The sequence below is a fragment of the Eleginops maclovinus genome, chromosome 2, assembly GCF_036324505.1.
Source record: "Eleginops maclovinus isolate JMC-PN-2008 ecotype Puerto Natales chromosome 2, JC_Emac_rtc_rv5, whole genome shotgun sequence".
Classification (NCBI taxonomy): domain Eukaryota; kingdom Metazoa; phylum Chordata; class Actinopteri; order Perciformes; family Eleginopidae; genus Eleginops; species Eleginops maclovinus.
The window spans coordinates 13,849,028-13,865,930 of record NC_086350.1 but is presented as its reverse complement, the minus strand read 5'-3'; the positions used below and the strand labels follow the sequence as shown (position 1 = coordinate 13,865,930).

The 16,903-nt window shown below is 41.9% G+C and overlaps 2 protein-coding genes across 2 annotated transcripts; one reads left to right on the top strand and one right to left on the bottom strand.

Annotated features, from left to right (window-relative positions):
• The first annotated feature begins 670 nt into the window (after positions 1-670).
• Positions 671-4,718, top strand: LOC134858651 (glycine cleavage system H protein, mitochondrial-like). Its single transcript, XM_063874647.1, has 5 exons — positions 671-872; positions 1,097-1,179; positions 1,292-1,355; positions 2,326-2,457; positions 4,177-4,718. Exons 1-5 carry the CDS (start codon positions 722-724, stop codon positions 4,272-4,274), a joined length of 528 nt encoding a protein of 175 aa, XP_063730717.1. The 5' UTR covers positions 671-721; the 3' UTR covers positions 4,275-4,718.
• On the bottom strand, positions 4,689-10,053 carry si:ch1073-390k14.1 (deoxyribodipyrimidine photo-lyase). The gene is made up of 9 exons (XM_063874590.1): positions 9,738-10,053; positions 7,909-8,572; positions 7,491-7,784; positions 7,178-7,350; positions 6,983-7,067; positions 6,632-6,864; positions 6,283-6,477; positions 5,966-6,191; positions 4,689-5,854 (listed from the first exon to the last, which is right to left on the bottom strand). The coding sequence occupies exons 1-9, from the start codon at positions 9,966-9,968 to the stop codon at positions 5,367-5,369; spliced, it is 2,589 nt and encodes an 862-aa protein (XP_063730660.1). The 5' UTR covers positions 9,969-10,053; the 3' UTR covers positions 4,689-5,366.
• Positions 10,054-16,903: the final 6,850 nt, after the last annotated feature.

Below are 16,903 nucleotides of genomic sequence, written 5' to 3'. Positions count from 1 at the left end.
TAAATCACACTGTGATGAGCTAAACTTATTTAGTCTGAATTATTTAGGAAAAGAAAGTAATAATCACGAAAGTAATCCCCCTACATTCGCTCCCAGGGAACCTAATACACAGGAGTATTCACCAGAAATGTGATTAGATGAATATATATGTATGTTATGTATAAATATATGTTTTATATTGTATTTTACTTTATATACTGTTGTTAGCATGTGAGTTTCATCCTGGTAATCAATATAATATGATTCCAACCTTTGATAAAACACCTGATTTCAATTTAGAAAACGCTATTCAGGTAGTAAATGATAAACTCCAGGGGGGTGTTATAAATCCTTATTGAAGTTGAAAGGTGAGGAAAAATTGTGTATAGGTTTTCAATAAAAAATAAATAAAAAAACAGGATTAGAGTAATACAATCATTTGATATTGTATGGAAATAAATAGGACACAATAATCTGAACAGCATACCCACAAGGACTGGAGTGTAGCAGTTGTGGACGACGCAGATGTAGCAGAATGAAATGAAAATGACACGTAATGTTGGTCAGCTCCCTAAAGAGGTGTTTATCTTTAGACTGCATGTTAAAGCATCTCCACAAGAGGACAGCAGTTCACACTGGGCGCCAGCTGTCGTTAAACCCAGTGGGGGGCAGTGAAGAGCTACTGCTGCCTCTAAAATCTACGAAGAATAATTCAACCCATGCTCATCAGTAAGCGACAAAGATGGCCGCCTGTGGGCTACTCCGCTCCCTGTCTTCCAACTTTTTCACAGTTTTGCCAATACTTAACCGCTCGGTAACACTTTCACCGTTGCGGCTGGCATCTGCCCCTTACTTTGGAAGAACCATAGCCACTTCTAGCCGATTAACAGCAGGTATTGCCTTGTGAATGTGTTTTGTTGTAGCAAAATTAGCTAAGATTTTCGGTAGCTAGAGGGTAACATTAGCTAGAGAAAAGGACACGACACTGCTGTTTGTCTGTCTGTTGTTTTTCTTGTTGTCAAACTTGACAACTACTAACTACATCAAGTGCACAGCACTCCAAAGTCTCCTACGAGGGTGCTGTTTGTGTTTCTAAGGTTGTTGTGTTTTTTTGCAGCTCTTAATTTCACAGACAAGCACGAATGGATCCGGGTAGAAGACGACGGGATTGGCACTGTCGGTATCAGCAAGTTTGCGCAAGTAAGTTCTCTGGTCACACTGACATTACAGTATGCACAAGTTCCCACAGGTGTACGCAACAAAGTAAACAATTCGTGCAACTTCATTTGACCTTGCTCTCTGCCACTTGCAGGAGGCTCTGGGGGATGTAGTTTACTGTGGACTGCCAGAGGTGGGAACACAGCTGGCTCAGCAAGGTACGATGTTCAGGGCAGTGGGGCTCAGGCTAACATCACAGCACAGACTTTTATACATTTTTGGACATATCAGACACTACAAGATTATGGATTACATTAGTAAAACAATTCAGCAGTTGTATTGATTATGAAAAATCAGCAACCCAAATATTGTGCATTTTATCTCATACATTTTATTTGAGGGAGACTTTACAATACCTAAAATACAACTACATACCTAAAATACAACATGTCTTATCTTTTGGTGGTAAGAATATGAAATAACTTTACGCTGAATAGTTTTTGATGCTGATATGTGAATTTAGTGATTTGAGACTTTTTAGATTACTAGTATAGTGTTAAAGTTTTACTGTTATTTCCCGTAGACTTGATAGCTACAGTATAACCCGCAAAGTGAGGGTGTGCAGTGAGCAAACAACTAATCACCTTAATGTATTTATCCAACAATAATTTTGTTATTAACTAACACATTTTCATGCACCAGCTTGAAAACCAAATTTCCTGTTTGAATGGCGTTTTCTCTTCTGCCAGTTTAAAATCCAGTCAAGTTCACATTGAATTTATGAGGCATAAAAGGTGACATGCAGTGACACTTTTTATGTCTTGGATTAAGGGAACAAGTGTGAAAGCATTCTCCATTTGTTTTCTGTGTGTTAAGAGTTTCTGTGTTACGTAAGCCTGCATGATTTAAATAATAATAATCAAAGCATATTATTATGCATTATAAATCAAAAGCTTTATATTTTTGTGTTGATAACAATCAATTTGTTTTCTACTTTTGACCAACAGTTTAAACCAAATATGTGGTTGTAAACTTGTAGCACCTGTGTTTGGACAAACATACAAATTGTTGTCATGCCACAAAAAAACCTACCCTAATTAAGTTGAACATAACTTAACAATATTTGGCTGAACGTTCTGCATGGTTGCCATTGAGAAATGAACTTACTTTGATGTAAATCTGCCACAGATGAGTTTGGCGCTCTGGAAAGTGTGAAGGCTGCCAGTGAGCTCTATTCCCCCCTGACTGGAGAAGTTGTAGAGGTCAATACTCTACTGGCAGACAACCCAGGTCTGGTCAACAAATCTTGCTACACAGATGGTGAGACAATCAGAAAAATGTGTAATCCAGTTATTTAAAGAAGGCGTTTGAAGGTGAAAGCAGAATACTTTAAAGGTGCCATAGAATGGAAAACTGTATTTACCTTGGCATAGTGGAATAAGGAGAGTTCGGTACATTGAACTGACATATTGTGAACCTCAAACACCATTGTTTCCTCCTTCACGTGCAAATCATGAATATGCATATCACAGCGGTAACACGGGCGAATTACAACAATCCCTGTGTGTGACGTAACACACGGTAGTCCAGCCCCAACATTAGCATACACCAGCTGCTGGAAACACTAATGCTAACACTTACCACTCCCTAACGTTGCTCTCCAATCTCCGACCAACTGGCTGTTCTTCAAATTCATGGGTTTCCTCCTCCGATAAAGGCTCAAACATGTAAGGTTGGATGTCAATAGCCTTCATGGTTCATCTCTCACAGGTTCGTGAACTTCACTTACTTCTGTGGGCTCTGAGGCAGCCATGGATTACTCTTTGTAAACCAGCCAATCAGAGCAGAGCTCGTCATACTTATTTAAATGAGCCCCCAAATAAGGCAATTCAGCTTGTTTCATTCTAGGACCAAATCATAAATGAGCCTGTAAAACCGTATCTGAACATTTTTTGGATCAACCAAAGTTTTATACCTTCTTTGTAGACATCAGAGAACAATTTAAAATACCAGATACATGCTTTCTATGGCACCTTTAAACCAGCATTAGAGCTTACACAGATGATATTTGACTATGACAGTCTAAGGTTGTATGTACAGGTTGAACACCTGACACTAGTCATCGTCTAGGCCAGGGGTTTCCATACTTTTTTCCCTGAGGGCCACATACAGAAAAACATACAAGGGTCTGGGGTATGAGGTATTTTGCCTCATAAGTGAAGTTAACAAAATCAATCAGATGTAGGTCAATTATTCTTGATACTTGAATAATCTTTAAGAAACATCGCAGCTCTCCGTAAGGGTTCATTTATTTAGTTACAAACAGTGTTGCAGCTCACCCTTAAAACAGAAGCCTCGCGTTATAGTAGGGGAAGTATGAAGCTCTCAAGCTGGTTATGTGAATAAGTTATTGAGGTTTTTTTTATCAACTATAATTTGTTTGAACATGTTCAACTTTAATTTACTGAATGTATTTGAAAATTAGGCTTATTAACACATGAATACTGTGTAATATATTATATTTACATATTTAAGAAGTACAATATAATAAAAGCACAAGTTTCGGGTGTGGGCCATATTCCATTATACTTTTAGCATGAGGGCCACAGTTTGGACACCCCTGGTTTAGGCCTACCCTATTGCAAGACAAACTTGACGTTAGTCAATTTACATCAAAAAAGTCATTGCTTTACTCAGCTTTTAACAGTTGAATGCTTTGTTTTTCTGTGCTTATTCCAAATATTTGGCGATTGATTTGAAAGATCAATTAATATGTAGTGCTAAAACATTTTTTACTGTTTTTAGTTTAACCAACCATAATAATTCACAGTAATTTTCTGTGAGTTTTACTGACTAGCTTCATTGTTTTATTTGGACAGTAGGTGGCAGTAATGCAATATCACTGAAGGTAATAGTGCTCTGGAAAACAGTGGCAGTGTTGTCAAAAATGTGTCTTGTGCTAAGCAGATCCAAGTATGATAAAACTCTGACGTTGTCCTTCACTCATGGCTTAATCTGATTCTCAACGCTTCAATACAGGCTGGCTGATGAAGATGACCATTGATAACCCTGCAGAGCTTGAAGCTCTAATGGATGAAGCAGCCTATGACAGATACATCCGTTCCATTGAGGACTAACCCAACACTTTCTCCTTTTTAAACACCACTGGCAGGGAGATCTACAAGCTGTACCTGTTGTCAGCTACAACGCCATGCTTAGCATCACCAGTGGAGCTCCAGAGCTCCACATATCTGACCTGCCAGTGTTGTAGAGCTGTGAATATTAGGAATCATTTATCTACTGTTAAAGACTGACTTTAGGGGACCAGTCAGTCTGGACTGAATATACATACAGTGTTGAATTGCTGCAGCCTCAAACCACCAAACAGAAGAGACTGAGACTCAGGCAATTAAACACTTACAGTCAAAGCAAAGATTTCTGTCGTAGGACTGTGTAAGACATAAAAAACGCACTTTGGTCTTTATGGTATTAATAATAATGTTGGTCTACACTACATGTGTGACAGCTATAATGCACACATGAGTCTGTAAATTAAAAAATAAACATTTCCTGAGACTTTATTTTCTGTCACATTTTATTCCCCAAAAGTTTTTAGTTTTTTTAGAAGTCACTCATGTGACTAAATGTGATCTTTGGTATATTACACCTTAATGCAATGATGGACATTATGTAAGTGTCACATCATATCAACTCATTTGCATCTTTCCAAATCTATTTAAGTCAACCTATTATGTACACACACACACACCAAGTTTTACAACACTGTAAAATAAGGCATTTTAAAGATAAAAAACTATCTGCTGATAAACAGTTTACCTTTGTTTCCAACAAACAACTGAAACGCTGCTCGTACAATCATGTGTAACATATTACAGATATGCGAGTTCAGAAATAAGGACACAGCCTTTAAGAAAGGAACCAGCATGATATTGGCGGACCCAGATACATACTTCTTCAATCCTTTGGTTAATACCTCCGATTACACTTATTCTTAATTAACTAAATGTTCAAATGAGCTTTATTGCAAACACTTTGCAACTTCTCAAGTGAAAAAGAATTGTATTTTCTTCTTTCCAAATGTTTTGCACTTAAATAATATTGTTGCGTAGAATTTGATACTTTTGCATTTTACAGCTAGTTACTGACACTTAAAGCTATGAACTTTCAACCTTGGGGTCACCTGCGTGAGGAGACTGCTCCACCAGGTACTAGGTTCGTCTGGCCCTGCCTCGAGGTGCAGGAGGCAGAGGGAGTCCCTCGATTCTGCGGTAGTTGTTCTGCAGCCTCTCCTTTCTCTGAACTCCCTCGTACATCACACTGGCAGTAAAGTCTCTCTCATTAAGGAAGGCGATGGTCTCATCCCTTTTGCGGCTCACGTATCCTTTCAGAACAGCATTGTAGGGATTGGAGGCAGCATCTGCATCTGGATCTTCGAGCTGGTGTTTGAATTCCATGCGGGTGATAACAGGCAACAGGAACTGCTTTCCCTCTGTCACCATGCCGCCATCCCTGTGTGACAAGCCCAGAGCCTCAGAGACCAGACGTGGGGGCAGAGGTACCAAGTCACAGCCTGAGCGTTTGTCCACATACTGTCCAAACTCTTTCCGCACCAGAGCTACATCTTGCAGGGAACGACTCCTCCGCTCCTCTAGATCTGTAACTATTCGCTCAGGATATGTTTGACCAAAGACCACACCTAGGCAGAGCAAGGAGTTTTGTATGTTAAGGTGGGGAACAAAATATTTAAGGTAGCATTTTCCATACAAAACAACCGTTATCTTATATATGTTCATAATAACATTCTCACCAGCACGGCGTAGCATGGACGCAGGACATTTCCATGGTTTGTGAATAAGGTCATCAGGTAGCTCAGCAAGGTCTGGACACCATTTTCGAACGTAGCTGCCGTTGGGGTCGCAGGTCATGGCTGCATCGACGGGGTGCATGACAAAGTTCCAGTGATCCAGACCACACATGCCTCCATTCTGCCACATCATAGCATCTATGGCAACATCTGCGTCCACTAGGGTGTCCTAAACACATGAGGGGTGCTTATTATTCTGTGTGTTGCTGCTATGACATCTGTGTGAGTGCATTTTGTGCATGTGTGTATGCATGTGTTACCTGAAACCAGCGATAGCCTTCTTGCCAGGGTAGATAGAGATATGCTATTAGAAAAGATGCCACCACATGTCTCATGTAGTTGTTCATCCAACCTGTCAGCCACAGCTGCCTCATGGCTGCGTCTACCAGGGGGTAGCCTGTTCGCCCCCGCTGCCAGGCCCTCAGGTGGTCTCCATCATTGCTCCACCGCAGAGCCTGCACATATGAATAATGCTTTATGATAAACATCGTTCTTAGTGGTGTCATTAAGGCGTTTAATCTTTCAAGACAATTAAGAGTTGTTGAACTTAACATATTTAGTGTTAGTATTTGTTTGTTTGTCATCAAGGTGTCTTTAGCCAATTTCTACCTTGTATGGAGGTCTGAGGGATTCCCAGGGGAGATCAGGAAACAATGTCAGCTGCCAGTAAGCCAAATCTCTCCACGCCAATTTGCGTTGGAACTTCGGGGGTCTACAGCGCGCCCCTTTGGCATCCCATAACAGCCAGCGAGGGCTTAGCTGACCAAAGTGAAGGTAGGGAGACAGACAGCTGGTATTTGGGGCATCTGCCCTGCCTGATTCTTTTTCATATTTATACACACCTAAGAAATGTGGAGGAATCATAAGATACTGTTACATCAATGAGACAGTTCAAGAAATTTCTCCAAAACAATCTTTATTGTGCATCGCTGTTTACAATGTGCATGCAAGATGTCTCACCATCATTCAGAAAGGCCTCTAGTCGGGCACATGCTCCATCCTCACTGAAATCCCAGGATTTGCGGATGTTAGCTGCCCAGTCAATCTGAAGGACAAAATGAAAACAATGAAAGGTTAATGAGTTCATGTTCTAATCTCGACTGTGTTTTGGATTATAACTCTGCTTCACAGCGCTTTTCTGCTCTGGTTACTGACCGTTGTGCCATCTTTCCTGCGGGGCATACGAGCCAGGCCTAGCATGTCCAAAGAAACACCCTGCGGCCAGTGGGCGGGTGTGGGTAGAGATACAGGAGGGTCCAGAGGGGCCCCTAACGCAGACCCTGGGTTCTGTTTACAGCAGTTCATGAAGTGAGACACTGAACCTATTCCTAAATCCAGACAAGACAAGACAGTTCACCATTTATTAGACAACTTGCCAATTAACTTGTACTGCTAGCCGATTTAAGCTTTGATATTTACCAAAAATAATTTAAGTTCTGTTCAACAAATTAAACTGGTTGCAACTTACCTCTGAGTCCCACACCCTCAGTGCTGACAGAGTAGGGGTCTCTGAGACAGTATGAGTGGTACATCTTGCAATCAACACCATCTTTCTGAAGGGCTGACTCTACATCATCATCCCTCTCCTTCAGCCAGGGCTCATAGAGGGCATTAGCCAAGACCGTTCTAGCCCCAGTCTCCCTTACTAGCTCCTTAAGGGTACGCAGAGAAGATCCATTTGCCTTAAGAAAGACAAGATGGCTGCCAATGCGCTCCAGAGACAAAGAGAAACAAGACAAAGCTTGATGAAGCCAGTATTTACCTGTTAAAAATAATATTTGTTAGAGGACATCTGTCTGGAGACATTAAACTCAATAAAAAATCTATATGCAAAGTTATATGTCGACAAAGATGGACAACAATTATTATTTCCACTGTACACTTACAAGCTCCTCCCATAGCCACTGTAATCCCAGGTCCCTCCTCCTCTTCTGGGCTCCAGATGAAGACAGGGATGACGGGTGAACCAAGCTCTAATGAGCCGATGAGAGCAGGATTGTCTCCAAGTCGCAAGTCCCTCCTGAACCACAGCAGAATGGGTGTTGGTGCTGATGGAGAACCGGGCAAACCTACAACCTTCTGGCCAGCATCTTTCCGCCTCTGCCGCCTGTTCTTAGAGCGTTTTGGTTTCTCTGGTTGATTAAAATCTCCCTCGTTTATCATTTGGTTATCTTTTTCATTCGTGTTTTGCTTTGAAAAAAAGTCAGATGGTCTGGAGACACACACAGCCAGACTTGTCCCCGGTGTCTCCATTTTATATTTGTCTACATTTCTTTTCTGATGCTCAGTTTCTCTGAATGTCTGTAGTGAACTCGCCTTGGCTCTAGTTTGTGTTGGGCTGGTGTGATCTCCCCTGCCAACTCCATCTGCTTGCTGGGTGTGGCAGCTTCCCAGAGGCTGAGATACTGATGACTTTTGAGTAGGGCTTCTATGATTCATTCTGTCTGCAGATGGCTGAAGTGGATACTCTCGGCTGGATGTTGACAGCTGGTCATCTTTAACTTCCAGTAGAGAGAGAGCCAATGCGAGTTCCAGTTCATCATCTTCAGTCTACAGTTCAAATAGGAAAATACAATGTTAGTTCTGTTAAAAACAGCTGCTTATTGTCATTGGGGTAGAGATGAAAAAATGCAAATACGATATTTGCAGTATGCGTTTGTAACAGGCATAACAATTGCTAAAAAGAAAGCTGTTGCCGTTTAAACTGTCAGATGTTTGTACTTATAATTTCAAACACCAGGGCAGGTGTTTTACAGAAACTATGCAAAAATATTTCTACAAACCTATTCAGGTATGTATTTTATTACACGTATATACATGTCTGTACGGACATCTCTCTGACTCCCCTGTTGTCTATGTTCCTCATTTTCGAGCACCCTTCATTTTTTATTCATACTTATTTTATTGCTAATAATTAACATAGGGTTATTTATTGGGTTAATTTGACTAAACTCTATGAGAAGAGGAAGTTGCACAAGGCCTTCAGGTGGTATGTGGCTAAATGATAACTTATGCAAGTTTATTTATTGCGCCTGCATATTCATGTTTAACTCATTGCATATGGTATTTGGTCCAAGAAAGCCTAAACACTATGCTCCCATCACAGAAATCATAAGTTAGCTTCACCTGACTTGCTAAGACCATGAAGGAAAAAAGAAGTTGTAGAAAAGAAGTGTGGGGTGAAGACATCATCTTATTTAGAAAGCCAAGAGACAGGTATTCATCTCGGGAGCAGGTATACCAAAAAGTTGATACATGTAAGTGAAAGTGCCACTTAAATGTGTCCATGATGATATATTAGTGCTAATGTTAACGTCGAGGAGTAACGCTAACTAGTATCATAGCTAATTGTTTGCTAACACATTAGCCATGACAACTTTTCTCACAAGTTTGGCTAGTTGGGAGACTTTTGAGTGTTGTGGTTAAGAAGATTCGATGCTGTTTAGATGAGTAAGTAGGACAAAGTCTAACTATATTCAGTATTTGGAAAACAACATTGTTGCCCGAGTAAGCGGGCATCAAATAAAACATTTTTAAATGATATTTGTTACCCTATGGTTGACAAAATGTTATTTCTTTACATTGTATTCTTGTTGTTTATTTTCTTTTAAACCTGTACTTCATAAGTAACTTGTAACCACTGTGTAACCCATTTATCTAAAAGTGCAACTACATAAAAGCTATTTGTATTCAATAAATAACTTTTCCTACTAACCTTAGAGAAATATTGCCGGTAGATTGAGGTGAGGCCGGAGTGCAGGGAGCTGTTGGCGGTGGACAGGGGCTCGATGAGGGCCAGGAACTGAGAGCGGGTCTCCTGGGTCCCCAGAGCGGACACACACATCGCAAAAAACCCCTCTGGATCTTCTCGACCCATCAGAACCTCTCTTAACATCTTACTCACCAAGGCTTTCCTGTCTTGACTAGCCGCCGCTGGAGGAGGCATCTTCAACTAAAAGGTGACAGTTTGTCTATAAAATTAGGTAAATAAACGTTGTGTACACAAAAACATTTAGCACATGATGCGAACCACGTCTTTACCGTACGCCTCAGTGCAGGTTATCAAACAGCTGATTTTAGGTTACACAAGCCATGTGTTTGTGTTTTGTAACCTGCCCAGCTCAACGTTTGTAATCTGTTTATGTCACCAGTAGGGGGGGTAACAGTCTAATACATAAACGCTATGCTGGGAGGCTAGTGAAACCAATGTCTGTTTTTCAAAGCATCTGAGTAACAGTTGAGATTTCCTGTTTACATTTCGTTTATGAGATATTATGGCAGAAGGATATGATAGATGCTACAAGAAAGCCTGTTTTTGTGTCAAAGGTCTGTCTCTCTGTGTTTCATCTTGTCATCTACAGTGTAATCATTCCTTTACCAAATGGTACGTCTCAACTAAAATGTGACAAGGCCCCACACACGATAAATCCAATCAAGTAGTGATCTTGGTTCAGTTTGTATTGATGTAGGGGTGCCATCTCCCTTAAGATAATCTTTCTATAGTTGTTGCATAGCCTTCATCTTGACAGGAATATGGTCCTTTTAAAGTGCACCCTGTGATGTCAGGCTGGAAAACAAAGCCGGGAGACAGTGTACCCAGCAGTGAATTTTTAATCATTGTCTGTGTTGAAGCTGTGTTGGGGTTGCTATGTAATTGATTTTTTTAATGAGACTATGCTTGTGCTTTTGAGAGAACGCAGCAGGGAACAATATGTGACAGTTGTGAACAAAACTCTTAAATGATTTGTATAGTTGATAAGCTTTATTACACTATTACTGAATTGATGTAGTCTTATTCTGTTCATGCTGAATTGTTCTCAATAATTCATTATAAATGTGAATCAGGGCTTTAGGAAATACGGTCTCAAATGTTCAGCTTCTGTCCAAGCAGAAGTCAGTTTATGAAGTGAAGATGTGTTGAGAGCTGCGGTATGTGGTGAGAGCAAGATAGAAAGAGAGAAAGAAAGAGAGGGATTGAGAGAGAGAGAGAATCAATAGTGTTTAGACAGAGAAGTGGAGTCTAAGTGTGTGATCAATAGAGAGCAGAGAGGAGAGATTAGCTGCTTTTCTCTCTCAAACTAACACTGACAAATTGGTGAATTGGTGTATCGGCCCTTGGGCTAAACGGATTGACCTGCTGTTTCCATGTTCTACCGTGTACTGTCAATAAAGATCTGTGTTCATTGTGGCTCTCAATGAAGAGAGTGAATGAAGCAATGGAAAAAAGGAGAAAAAGGGAAAGGAAGGAAGGCAAATGAAGAACTCTAAGGAGGGAAAAGCAAAGTACAGCTCAGGTGCCCAAGTAACCTTTATCCTCACAAAATGTCCACACCTTTGTCTCATTAACAAATATGTGCACACACGTGTATCCTCATGCACACTGTTATAAAACCATAATAACGTCTCCAGGAAAATTAATGGAAAGACAGATTAAAAACTAAGTGAGGAGAAACGGGCCACTGGTGTAGCTATTTGCAACTCATAAATCATTCTGACACACCCACGCGTATGTAGACACGCATAGACACACACACACACATACACACACACACACACATACACACACACACACACACACACACACACACACACACACGTACTGTAATTAACCACAGGCTATTTACTCTCTCCTGCTGTAAATTAGACATGCAGACACAGTTATTACATTAGGGGGATCTGCCATGCAGAATACTAACAGGAGGAGGAGGGGACACGGGTGCACACAACAAACTGCTCATACAAACATAAACACACACACATACACGTACACAAGAAAGAGGGTATGGAAGAATCATAGACTGACGGGAGTGAAAATGAAGCTGCAGCACAGAGAATAGGGGCCCCCAGCTCTTTGTTCCCTGCTGCATTTCATTATCTGAAACGCCAGCCAACACACACGACACACACACACACACAACGCACCTCCCCCTTCCCTAAAGCTGTCTGCCTCCACTCCATGCACACAGCACAAAAAGAAGAAAATAGAGATACTGCGTCAGTGCCATTCACGGGCATCTGGACCCGGTCACGACAAGCATGTCTGCATGGTCATCCTGAGCAGATCAGCCCGTCCAGAAGCTAGACTGAGTTCAACAACTCCCTTCAACCTGCGCTGGCAGAGAGCCCTTCCCCATATATTCTATTTTAAGCACAACAATAGGAGATAAGGACTTGATTAAAGCAAGTATTGATACCCTGTCTTGGGTAGCTTGTCTCCATTTAGCTCATTTGAAGTTTTTTCTTTTCTGGCAGTCCACCTCCTTCTGTTTGTGTGTGTGTCCTCTGGTTCCCCCTACCTCCCTCACCCTCTCTGTCCCTGGGTTTTCCCACGGTGATCGATAGCTCATTACAATCATTGACTGCGGCTCATCAGCACCTGTTAAGGTCTGGAGAGACAGAGAGAAGGTGCATGAGCATCTAAGGCTGTGTGATGTGTGATGTGAGCCTATTGATAAATAGAAAGGATTGGTTTGGAATGAGTCGAGGTGAAATTTGACATTTAAACGGTTGTTTTCTGATTCACATCCATTACTGCGGGTGTCTAGTTTGTCGCCGCTTTATGGTCTGTGGTCTTGGAGAACATCTTATTATGCAACTCACGTGGGTACCATGGTTTGTTGCTATGGTGATTGCCAAGGGAGCCAGCGTATTATAGGTGTTTATCCTAGACAGGAGCAAGGCTACTCACCGTGTATCAGGACATGCTTCAATTTACCACACAGTTTGGACCACACATTCAGATCAGCACAGTCACAGACAGACAAAGACAAAACACAGAATATGGCAGTGTGGATGTTATTCAGTGAATAGATTGTTCAGTATTCATATTCCTGGAAGAAAGACCTTGTTCAAACACTCAGTTGTTGGTTTAATGCGTCACTGCGGGGTTTGTTTTAGGAGAGGACAGGCTGTGAGCAGAGAGAAGCAAGCAGGGAAAACAGAGACTCTGAGAGACTATTAGAAACTATAAACCATGGTTAAAGGCAGGGAGAAATGTGTACAAAAAAAGAGAAAAAATAGTAAAGACATCCCCCACAGATTCATTCACAGTATGTGGTCTAAGAAAAGAGGGAAATTGGCGTAAGAGTGTGAAGTTTTAAGTAAAGGGGATATGAATAGAGTGAATACAATGGAGATCAGAAAAGAGAACAAGTCTGTCAGTCCATACATAAATTACACACATCATTTACATATTCATTATGTTTTGTGTACTAATGAGAGTATTTGCTTAATAGCTCCACCACCACTGGCAGCTTTTGTCTGACACAAGAGATTTTATAAAGGAGAAGAAGAAAACAAGGGAGTAAGGGTCATCTTAGAAATAGTGGGAAAGGTCAATTGTACACAATTGATTTTAGTGATAACCAGATAAGTCTGTGTGTGTGTGTGTGTGTGTGTGTGTGTGTGTGTGTGTGTGTGTGTGTGTGTGTGTGTGTGTGTGTGTGTGTGTGTGTGTGTGTGTGTGTGTGTGTGTGTGTGTGTGTGTGTGTGTGTGTGTGTGTGTGTGTGAGAAACAAAATCTACACAAGAGATGTTAAAGAAGCACACATGTAGGGGGTTGGTAAAAGTTCATTAAAACAACCAAGCTTTATCCAAACTCAGGGCTCTCTTCGTTTTTCTCCTTTTGTCTTGGTGGAATAAGTAACTGCTGCGGTAAGTATCTACAAGGCAGTCACTCAGAGCATTCCTTCAGGTGCCAAAAAAGTCTCCCAAATGACGACAAAGCCCGCCAATATTCGGCACGCATTTAATAAATGAAAAGTTGTGTTAATCAGCTAATGTTGTGTATACATACAAATGCAGTATTTCATACACACAGACGCTAAACGATTCAATTAGTGGATGAATGAAATAAGGGAAGGAGAGAGGGATGGAAATATAGAGACAGGGGGAAGGGCAACGGAGGGATGAGCTACAAATGAGAGCGATGGCGCTGGCAGGTTGGCACAGTGCCATCCAGTCAGGACTTGAGCGGGGCGGGCATGGGCACGGGCGAAGGGGCGAGGTGAATAAGAACGGAAGAGGAAGAGAAACAGACCTCCATACTGCTACCATGGTGCCACCTTGGCACGGGCACAATTGGGCAAAACGACAAGCAGAAAGGGCAAAGAAATGAGGATTTAGAAAATATGAGAGCACAGCAGGGCATAGAAGTGAGCAAGATGCCAGCAGACCCAGGATGACTCAGATGTTAATGGATGAAAGGAAGCAAAGAAGGATGTTAAATGGCGAAGTGGATGATACTACGAAACTGTAAGGTGATACTCAGTGGTGACCGTTTATCAAAGAAAAAAATTTTGCGGTGAAAAATCCTAGATTCCGTTAATTTATCATCGTTTCTTTCTCTCAATGCCAGCCAAAGCGTGCCAGCCAGCGGGCACCATGCCAGCCTTCAGTCATGGCATACCCGAAATTATCAAACAGTTTGGCGAAGAACAGTCTTAGTCAAAGACAAGGGGACTCACCTCTGAGGATTTGCTGCTAATCGCCGCTTGTTTGCTTGGACAAAGCCAAGAAGAGGTGCCCAGGCAACGGTTGCCAGCGATTCTGTGATGGCATCTTTTCAGGAACGGCAAGGGCACCGGGAGAAAGATGGCTCGATGCCAAGCCAACGTAACACACATCTGCAAACACAAACCACCATACGGTGAGCATAATATTTCGGATGCCTTAAATGTTTTGGCAATGGCATCCCCTGAAGGGAAAGACCAGAAACAGAAATGGCACCATGCCAAACGCAAAAAGGGAGGCATTCGCGGCGCCATCAGAAGCCGTAAGAAAGCAAAGTAAATGCGGACACAAAATAGTTGCAGAATGGCTGAACCAGAGCCACATGCAACTAATGGTATGGGAGTAAAAGACGAAATAACATTTCCTCGATGCCAACCCTGCTCAGTGCCAACTACAGCACCAGAAGGAAGCTGCTGCCCATTTCAGAAAACAACAAGGGATTGTACCATTCCATTATGAAGAGGACGAATTTGTGAAAGAAGAGGAATAATGGGCAAAATGAATAAAGGATACAGAAGAAGAAAAACATGGGAATTTTGTGCTTAACGAAGAACAGTGGGAGTGGGTGGACAAGGATGATGAAGAGCCTCTTTCCTTCTTATGCACACCTGGGACACTCTTAAAGGGATATCCCCTCAGCTTGCTGTGTGTGTTAAAGGGAGGGATGTGTTGGCATCATCTCCAGGGTGTCAAGCTGTGTTTCTCTATTGCCAGTCAGGGAGGGTGCTGCAGTCGTCAGGGGCGGGCAACTGTCTGGGCATCTCATCTGCAGCTAATTAACAGCCACACACTAATTCTAACAGCCGATCATAATTAGCGATTTAATCGCTCGTCAACGCTTTGCTCCCCCCTTAAATTGTACCTCCTATTTGGACACGTGCGGATAAGCTAAGGAACGCCGGATCCCCCCTCCCCTCCTCCTCGTCCTTCTTTCCTTCAGCCTTGGCTCCAGACTCCATTGGGATCTTAATTAAGCCTTGGCTTCATTATGCAAATGGAGTACAATAAACGACAGCAGAGGTGGAGCTGGATCCAGACTGAAACCGAACGGTGGGAGGGGAGCACTGGAATTGGAAAACGAAGAGATGTGGAAGGTTACCAAATCGATTATACGATGTGGCTGCATTACAATAATTGTGTATTGTTGTAACATGTATGTCTTTGGTTCACCACTACCAAACCGGTGTGAGAACCAACATCTCGCTCTGATGCTCCATCTCTGTTGCCACTGGACAAACTTTTCTGAAATAACACTGGATCTGCAGAATGTCATCTCTCACAGATCAAATTCATAAGGGAATAGTGACAATGAACGCCTAATATCGCCAGTTGGCCGTTGTCGTGCATACGAAGAAAGATGGTAGAGATAGGAAGAGAGAAAAGAGGCAGACAGAAACACTGACAGTGGCAGCAGCATGGCAGCTAATGTCATCTCAGTTTAATCATCGCATGGGATCATGGGGTTCATGAAAATTCATTTGCATATCATTAAATGGAGAGAGGTTATTTGGTACAGGCAGCCAAAATGGGATTGGATGAAGCAAGAAAAAAAGGCACATGGAGAGGCTCGTTATTAAACAGCAATGTTTTATAGTCCGCCAGCCGATTCATTTAATTTGGGGCGTAATTAAAATGTGTCGGAATCAATCAATCATTCCAACAGGGATACTATCAATGTTTCAGTCCAAAAAAAGAATAATCAGTGGATATGTGGTCAGAGATTTTTCCAATAACAGTTTAAGTGCTTTAGTTTACTGTGAGCTTGACCCATCCACTCTTTTCACTAATTTATCTGAAGGAGTGTATCAAAACATCCATTGTGACTTATCTGTATTATGTCAAGACATCTCACAGTCTCTCTGACAGGTGGTGATGCCACCTTGTGTTAGTCAATAAGAGGATAGCTCACTGCCTTTTTGACCTTAGTAGTAAGCTGTCAGTGGTGTGTATGTAGGTGCGTGCATATGTGCATTTCTCATTTGCATAAGTGATGTAATTAGACCGCCCTTTCACATGCAGATCAGTTTGACAACATGGCAATCACTCCAGCACACACATTCAGCCATACACACTTACACACACAAACACACGCGACAGCACACGCTTACTGCCGTGACCACCCCCATATCATGGGGAGTCTGTTGTCTGTGAGCAGAGAGTGTAAAGATTAACATAATCCAGCTAATAAGTGTGAGTAATATTCACACAGTGACGCGTGGCGTAGACACTGTCCTGCTGATGCGTATTTGTATCTCATTATAGATGTAAAGTACTAAAGGGGGGCCGACGGGGGGTGCCAGTTAGGATGGGGGATGGTGTGGGGTCCCCCAAAAAGTGTGTGTGCTTAAATTTATAGACACAGAAGAATGA

Bases quoted from the DNA above. Each gene is read 5' to 3' on its own strand.
- si:ch1073-390k14.1 (XM_063874590.1), bottom strand. From the start codon at position 9,968: ATGCCTCCTCCAGCGGCGGCTAGTCAAGACAGGAAAGCCTTGGTGAGT. The intron at 7,068-7,177 runs GTCAGTAACCAG...TTTGTCCTTCAG, and splicing joins GCAGGAAAGATGGCACAACG to ATTGACTGGGCAGCTAACAT. The intron at 6,478-6,631 runs GTAGAAATTGGC...TCATATGTGCAG, and splicing joins CCCTCAGACCTCCATACAAG to GCTCTGCGGTGGAGCAATGA.
- LOC134858651 (XM_063874647.1), top strand. From the start codon at position 722: ATGGCCGCCTGTGGGCTACTCCGCTCCCTGTCTTCCAACTTTTTCACA. The intron at 1,356-2,325 runs GTACGATGTTCA...AATCTGCCACAG, and splicing joins AACACAGCTGGCTCAGCAAG to ATGAGTTTGGCGCTCTGGAA. The intron at 2,458-4,176 runs GTGAGACAATCA...GCTTCAATACAG, and splicing joins CAAATCTTGCTACACAGATG to GCTGGCTGATGAAGATGACC.